We start from the raw sequence: 8426 nt of genomic DNA on the forward strand, positions 1-8426 counted from the left end.
CTTTTTATTCCCTTTCGCCTTGGTCGAATATTTTAAAAGCTTATTTCTACGCAGACAAGAAAATTTTAATACATATAAGTGTATAACAATATAAATGAAAATTGTATTCATAAATAAAAACAGATTTAGTGTATCTGTGGGGAGGGTTAATATACATCTTGAGGTAGGGGAAATGTCAGTAAGAAGATTTTCAAGGAGACATTTGAGTAAGAGTTATGCTAAATAATTTTAATATTTGTGCCTTTTTATTTAGAAAAAAAAAAAAACACTTATTCATGGTTTGATAGTATAATTCGAATCTGGCGCTGTGGACGGTTAGAGAGAAAAAGGTTTGGAAAGCTGTTACAATATGAAATTGTGCGTATTTGCTGCAAAGTGGGTCTGGAAAACAAACTTAAATCATTGTTAATGCATGCTACACAACCAGATTTTGCAGCTAAATGTAAAATTTATACCTAAGTGCACTAAAGTACAGAAAAAAATCATCACTGTTGGTGTTGTTATATTACTTGTTGGACTTGTGCTTGTAACATATACCTACTCGTACTGTTATCTTAAACAAAGGTGTTGAGATACAGGTCCCATTGAAAAGCTACAAAAGATGGTCTTAAAATACAATGTTTCGGTGGCACATCTTTTACTGGTTACAGCCTTGCATAAATATGAACGATATCAGGATGATAAAGAAAAGAACAACATTTATTTACATTTGCTTGTGCAATATACCCACGTTAATAGGTAGCATCTACTTTTAATTTTGCTTATAACACGATTGGCTTAGGTCGAAGAAAAGACAAATGCACTTCAAATTCATTATACAATATAAGGAACTCGCCACTTATCAAGCATTGTGCAGAAATAGTTAAATTCGTCAAATAAACTGATCAGATAACTTATCAAAACGAAGGATTTATTATTCATCTATTGAGAAAAGTTTATGACACATTGTTTACTTTTTACTGAAAAATAGATGCCGAGTGGCAGTAAATGCTGAAAAATTTAAATGTTACTAATACTTCAGGGAACCTGTATGTTTTCGGATTTTGGAAACCGGCTGCTAAAAAAAATTTTACTTGCATCCGAGTTAACAAAAGATATATTGCTTGAATTACACCATTAATATCAAGCCATATCAAGATAGATCAGCTGACAAATTACGAGACATAATGCATTGTATTTAGTTGTTACTTCTTTGAAAAATTGTTGCCATGAGTTACGTGGAACTTTTTTTTAACATTTTAATCAAGAGTGAGTTTTTAAACTATTTTCCTCTTCATTAACATTTCTCGAAAGAGTAGCTTTTAGGAGAGGAAAAGTTTAGCTTTTACTGTTGTTGACTGTGGTTTTATGGAGGATCACGAGCTGTACACTATTTTTTTTCAGTTTTAGTTCTTTAGTTTGTTTTAAAGGTTGCATGAACCCCCAGCCACACACTAAAATATCTCAAATTTAGGCGTAGCAGAGAATAACTAAATAAAGAACAGTCACTTCAGTTAACATCTTCTTTGTTTTATTACCACTCCTGCTTTTATTGCTTTATTGTAAATAATGTTATGTCTAAATGTTGAGAATATATGTCTATTCTTATTTTTCTTAGTTTTTAAAAGCGTTCATAAAAATAAAACTTTGTCGAGTTGAATTTTATCATCACAGTCTTTGTTCCTGTTCTTCTTCTGAATTTATAAAGCCTAGTTATAATGAACAGAATAGGATTTTTTTTTCTTTGTTAGGAAACATTTCAAGTTTTTGGGTGTGTTTGTCTTAGGGTTTCTTTGCTTGTTTTGATTTTGTTTTCATGATAATGATGTATTTTTGTTACTATTTTGTTTTGTTTTGTTTTGTTTTGTTTTTGATTCACAATAGTTTATACAGAATTCTATCTTTCGCTTGTAGTATGGAATTATTGCAAAACACGTAGTTTCCATCTTGCTCAAAGCTAAACGATTGTTTCTACTGAAAGAGAAAAATAATCTGTCGGATGCCAGTGCATCTATTGACTTACTGCTGCACTTGTTTAGAACTGGTGTGAAACACATCCTTTATTAGACCATCGTCTGCCTACGAATTTGATTAGGCATTGTGCTTCCTGAACGAAAATATTTGTGTGTATTCTTAAACTGCGTGGTCCACTCTATAGGAGCAGCTCCTACTTGCTGATGGATGTTGAGTAAATGATTCTTCTTGTATTTTGCTGCAGTCACCGAGTGTTCTTCATATCTGCGATATCTTCATGTCTTTTAAGATTTCTGTGGACTTCTCTAATGTATGTCATGACAGATAGATGGACAGCCATCAAACATCTCGATGGATAGTACTATTTATTACATGCTAAAGTCTGTAGACACCTTAGGTTCGGAGTTTTTAAGTGAGTCGATCATCAGTATCATTAGTCACAGCATATATCATTAGTCATGTGTCATTTTATTTTACCAGCAGGTGGCCTTGGAAAAGTCTGACCAAAATCATGAAGTTTGTTTTGTTATACTTGCATACCATGGACTTGTTGTTCCAATGAGTCAATACATTATTTCCATGCAATGTCTGCGGTTGGTTTTCAGTGATTTATAATTTATTCAAAAATGTACCATTTTTCAGATCCTCACTTAATCTGTAAGAAATACATGTTTTGGTCGTAGGCTATGTTTTGTATGTGTATGTTACCCCTAGGCATGTTTACTTTCTTTCTCTAAATTGTTATCGGCGGTTCTAGGAAAAAAAAGTTAATATGATACAGAAGAAGCATTTGCTTTGCAGAGAGACAGAGAAAGATTGCGAGAGAGAGAGTGAATGAGCAAGAAAGTGAGTGAGAGAGAGAGTTAAGGGAAAGGGGTGCATAAGAAGACAGGTAGCCCAGTAAGTGCTCTATAAAAGCAATTTTCATTTGTTTCAGTGCACATGTAAGGTGGAAGGTGCTTTAAAATTACATTTTAACTACTTTCTTATTATTTTTTAAATGTATTTAAGTCATTAATAATTTAATGACATGTTTGTTACATATTTGTTGTTGTTCTAGTCATTCGGCCGATTACTTGTTGGTTGCTTTGTTAGCTAGCATGATCTTTTTATATTTCTCGGTGGAGTATATGAACATCTCTTCTACATTGAAGTTTTACATCAGACTTTACTTTCAGACAATACCTGCGTGCTCAAAACATTCATAATAAAACATTTCTTCATTTCTATACATTTTATTTTGCATTGATCTTTGTACACAGAGCAGTACAGTAGCACATTAAGAAAGCTCATTAATGATATACACAGCTGACATGTAAGCTTGATATTCACTCACCCATTTATCTACAAACTTTTCTTTCTTGTTATTTACATAAGCACACTAGAATAATCCTTTATTTTTGTCAGTAAATGAGACAAATATAAAGGTAACCTGATGATTTTTAACACAGCTGCAAGTAGAATTATTTACATCGGAGACCTTGAGAAAGTCATTGATTTTACAACACGATGAAATCGCAATGCACAGCCCAGCAAAGAAACATATATATATATACACACTTTCAGCTCCTCTCAAACACTTATTACAATTATAAACACTTTTCTCCTGGTTTTCTCTAGCCCGTCTGTTTGTTTGTTTGTTTGTTTGTTTGTTTGTTTGTTTGTTTGTTTGTTTGTGGTTTTTTTTTTTTTTGCAAGTCGTTAGGACAACTATTTAACAATCCAGTGACAGAATAAATAAAGGAAGTTTACAAAATAAAACGGTTTTCCTGCATGCCCTGGCATCAAAAATTGCTTTGATCCCATTTATGTGTGTGAGAGGTCAATTTGCTACAAACTTGCTTTACATTTCATGACAAACATTGATTGCATTTTAATGACAAGCAACTACCAGCTAATGACAAGCATACTTCCAGCTTATGACAAGCACACTTCCAGCTAATGACAAGCACACTTTCAACCCACAAGCAAACATCTCACTGTCGGCGTGCAGTCAAAGAAGACATTCAGTCCGTACGAGATCATAATAATTACTGAGGGCAGGGTAATCACGAGCCGAAAGATGGAGTAAGCCGATAATGAGATCATGAATGAAAGCTTTCTTTTAAGAATTAAAATGTGAATGAGATTTAGCTTATATATTTACACATAAATACAGAGAGCAAAGAGAGACGCAGACCGACAAAAAGAAAGAAAGACAAGCAGACCGACAGACATAATTAACAGAAAGGGAAAAGAAATGCGTCATATCAACCAGCCATACAAATCGTGGTAAATAACACAATGAACACAGCTTATCAAATCTCAACAGTCGACACTGGACGCATGATTGCACACCTTGATTTTCACATCATACTTTGTGCCCATCGGGCAGGACATGATGTGGGGCGGGTAGTCCATCCAAGCACCCGGGAGGCACATGACGAACTTGTCACACTCACTGGGGTGAGGGAAGAGCCCTGCACCAAGGCTTGCGCAGTTGATGATGCTGCCACCTGTGGACCAGCATCATGTTTGTAGCTCTCTTACTGAGTCTTTTTTTTTTTGTTATTTAAAAGAAAAAACCATTAAAAAAAAAAAGTGCAGGACTGCGTGTACGAGAGAGAGAAAGAAAAGAAACAGTGGAAAGGAAGAAAAAAAAGTGGAGAGAAATAAATAAAAAATCCCGTTTCAAGATAGAAGTGGAACAAAGGTGGAAGAGGGAGGGAAAAAAATCATGTGTCTTTAAATAAATGCACAAAATTTTTTTAAAAAACTTTGAAGAGGTTTTCGCGATACCTGCACTCTGGGCACCAGCTGAAGACTCCTGCTTCCACTCTTTGTCTTTCTCCTCTTCGTGAACAGAATTCTCCCAATGACTGCGTTTAGGGGCAGCCGTAGTCTGTGGAACGATGGGCCTACCCGTTGGTCTGGCGTTTAGGTGGGTCACGTGATCTCCTCCTGGCAATGCGGAACGCTTCCACCATGGCACCTCCGTGGTCTGGCGTGCACGCCATGTTTGCCTTGCCCACGTGTTCATCTTGATCCTTCTGCTGCTAGACTGCGTTGGCTACACGTGATGTGTTTTTTTTTAAAAATAGCAAAAATTAAAGAATTTACTTGAATAAAATTGTTGCATGTGCTTCGAATATAATTTTGTGAATGTATTTCTACGGCGGCCTGTTCCTACTTTTAAAACACATTACATTACAACTTTTTCTTTGAACTCATGTAACATCGGATTGATTACCGACAGTACTATAATCAAGCTAAAGTTATTACTACAAGGAGAACTTACAGCTTGCGTGTAGATGTGACTGTCGGAAGTGGAAACAACAGGTCTCTCGGCGACCTTCGCCTTCGGCTTGGTCTCGGCGTGCGCATGCTGGGCAATACCTTCGTATGGTTTGAGTATCCGGACGACAGTAGACAGAAGCGGGTACTTGCCATCCCCGCATATCCCTCCGAAATCGTCCATTTCAACTGACCAGACGAAAGCCCCGGCCAAGTCTCGTTTCATGATGAGGTCAGCCTTCGGTGGAAGAAAGTAGGTTTTTTTTTCATCGCATAATCTCTCCCCCACTCTCTCTCTCCCTCCATCTCTCTCTCTCTCATATATGCACACACATAGACACATTAGCCTACCTTCATTTTGATGCTGTCGATGTTGTCAAATCCCACCCACTGGTCTCCTCCATAGGCGTAAGGTACGCCTTGGTCTTCAATCCACCCCGTCTTCCACCCGTTATTCTGGATGTTGTGGCAGATCTGAAGAGGTTGCGTTACAATGTGTTTACTTCACTAAACTACTCCAACAGGAAGGGCAGGTGTACCACACCCTCTAGCAACAAAAACCAGCTGGGTCCAGAGGTCAACCCACTTTGGTTAGTGACAAAGAGTTAGTGGGGATATATCGAATGGCTCTATGGGAACTTTCGTGCATAAAGAAAAGACTCGAATGTTAAAGTGATGTATGTTTGTTTTGTATTTACTTTGTTGATTAGCTTACTTATAAGCACCAAAGAAAATTTCCTATCTTCTGAATAAAAATTACTGTTTATTACATATCAAATGAGCACCATCGCCATAGCAATCTTCTGGCATACTGCTGAACACGTTCTTCAAACCTGATTAACAGTGGCAGGAAAAGGGCAAATTAAACAATTTATCTCGAGGATTTACGAACTATACCTCATAGTAAGAGAGAATTCCGGTCTCCTTGGTGAATGGTCCCATGCGACCGCCGCCTATAGCCGGAGCATGGACACCGTGGACTTCAGGGTTGGCCAGGGTGTAGGACATGCCGTAGGTGGCCAGCCCCACGATCAACTTCTCCTTGGGAATGCCCTGGGACAGCCAATAGTCGATGGACCACTCCTGCAGAGACAAAAGAAACATCGCTTAGGCCGGCGTGTATATGTAGTCTGCACTCTATCTCATTTGCCCATCACCTGTCTGTCCAACAGTCCTCCGTGGACCATTCCTTCTCCAACAGACACTCGTCAAACAGATTCTCCGACAAAGAATACATGAACGGTATTCGTTTGATCGACTTCAGACCACAATTTTTATCGTTCCAGTCTCGATCAGCCCAGTTTTTATTGTAAATAATTTTTTAGCTGCTCAATCACTGGTTGGACAAAGAGCTTAGACAACGGATGAAATAGGTTTGGGCTCTGTCTTTCGGCTCCGGTTTTCTAGACACAGCCGACTATTCACAGTTAACTGCAGTTAAGTCTACACGGCTTTGATACTTTCACCGTAATTTTCAGAATTCAAATACCTATCCTGCTGAGAAAGGAAACTAAATGACAGGAAAGCTACCTACCACGTGGAGCTCGGACTGTTCACCTGGAGCGTCATTGCGGTGTCGCCACAGACCGGTGTGATGACCTGTCCTCTTCTCCCATTGGCCGTGGTAGTTGTAGGTCATCAGCAACATGTAGTCCATGTAACTGCACGTAACACATAGCATGTAATAACATGTGAAATGTAACTGTATGCAGCATAACAAATAATTGAGATATAAGACACGAAATATAAACCATTACTTGACAATATCTTACTGGATAAGTTTCCGCGGTTCGTACGACTGATCTATGAAGTAGGTTCCTGCAGCGGTTGCCATGGTGAGAATAAGTTTCTCACGACCTGTTTCCTCTGCTTCCTCTGCAAATTCCTCATAAAGACCCTGGGTAAGGAAGGAAAACTCTTAGGATTTCTGGCATGTAGTGAAATCCGGGTGTCATGTGGTGTGAGTACTCAGAAAAAAGTCTTCTATTTTTTTATTAGTCAAAGAACACAGACAAACGACATAGGAGAAGAATTGTAGAAGAAAGACTTCCTAGACTGTCAAAATAGCATTGGTCAAGTGCATAATTGGTGAAAAATTATCATTAGCTTTATATATTCGAATTACTATGTCACGCACCTTCATAAGCCTGGTGTAGCGGTACTTGTCCTCTGGAGAACTGCCTCGGGTGGCCGGAAACTCCCAGTCCATGTCGAACCCATCAAATCCATACCTAAGAGACCAGGGAATATGTCAGCGCATCTTGGAACTGTGCTTAATTCTATGAAACTAACTTCTGCATAATTGTTTTAGTTTGTTTTAATCATTGTCACTGAAGTTATCTTATCCTCCCTTGATGTGGTTTTGCATTCTTTTCTATACAAGGTTGCTGTGGGTTGTAGGAGAGCTGCTAGCACAAAGCATGGTGTATTGCTTCATACACCTACTTGCGCAGGTAGGAGACAACATTTTTGATCCACATGCGCATGTTGTCCTCGTCACTGATCATGGGCAGGAAGGGCTTGGAACCGATCTGCCAGCCTCCCACCGCCAGCAACACTTTCAGTGCAGGGTTCTTCTCCTTCAGCTCGATGGTGCGCTGGTACAGACCTGTAGTCAAGTCAGGCTTACTGATTGGTAGAAATCCATAGGTCATGAACCGCGCAAAATGCAAGGAGGATTTATCCGGATGTCAACAGAATATTCTCGCCGAACGACTAGCATCCTGTTCTATTGAAGTCTACTAAAATCAGGCGAATAGTTAAGACTTTAAACAACTTAAAATCGCAACTAAGGTTTTGAATAACAGCTCTGATAATCAAGCAGCTAAGCCTTCTTTAAAATGTCACGGATGAACATTGTCATTTTTAACACAAACAAAAATTCTTTCACAAATTAAACGAGAATCATATTAACAACTTATTAGTGGTTCCTCAGATCAGTATGGGAAGCAATTCACTTTACATTTCTAGGAAAGTAAGTCCCTAAACTAATCCTCCTTCACACTTCTCTCCCCCAACATACCAGCAGGGACTGCATCGTTTCTGTTGAAGGCCATCAACTCTGTTCCGCTTGGGTGGATGTCGACAAAAGCGAACAGAACGTGTGTGCAGAGGAAAGGGTCGATGTCTTCGGGCAGAAATTTCCCGATGCCCTGGCGGTTCTGAGCAAAGCTACTGTAATAGCAGAAAATCTTCTTTCC

The 8426-nt window shown here is 38.6% G+C and overlaps 1 protein-coding gene across 1 annotated transcript; it reads right to left on the bottom strand.

Moving 5' to 3' along the window:
- Nucleotides 1-3174: 3174 nt before the first annotated feature.
- LOC112563161 (acidic mammalian chitinase-like) lies at nucleotides 3175-8426 on the bottom strand. Its single transcript, XM_025236925.1, has 9 exons — nucleotides 8249-8426; nucleotides 7672-7834; nucleotides 7364-7457; nucleotides 6999-7123; nucleotides 6761-6887; nucleotides 6124-6309; nucleotides 5578-5700; nucleotides 4732-5464; nucleotides 3175-4448 (listed from the first exon to the last, which is right to left on the bottom strand). The coding sequence occupies exons 1-8, from the start codon at nucleotides 8280-8282 to the stop codon at nucleotides 5135-5137; spliced, it is 1182 nt and encodes a 393-aa protein (XP_025092710.1). The 5' UTR covers nucleotides 8283-8426; the 3' UTR covers nucleotides 3175-4448; nucleotides 4732-5134.

The sequence above is a fragment of the Pomacea canaliculata genome, linkage group LG4 (genome assembly GCF_003073045.1).
Source record: "Pomacea canaliculata isolate SZHN2017 linkage group LG4, ASM307304v1, whole genome shotgun sequence".
Lineage (NCBI taxonomy): Eukaryota > Metazoa > Mollusca > Gastropoda > Architaenioglossa > Ampullariidae > Pomacea > Pomacea canaliculata.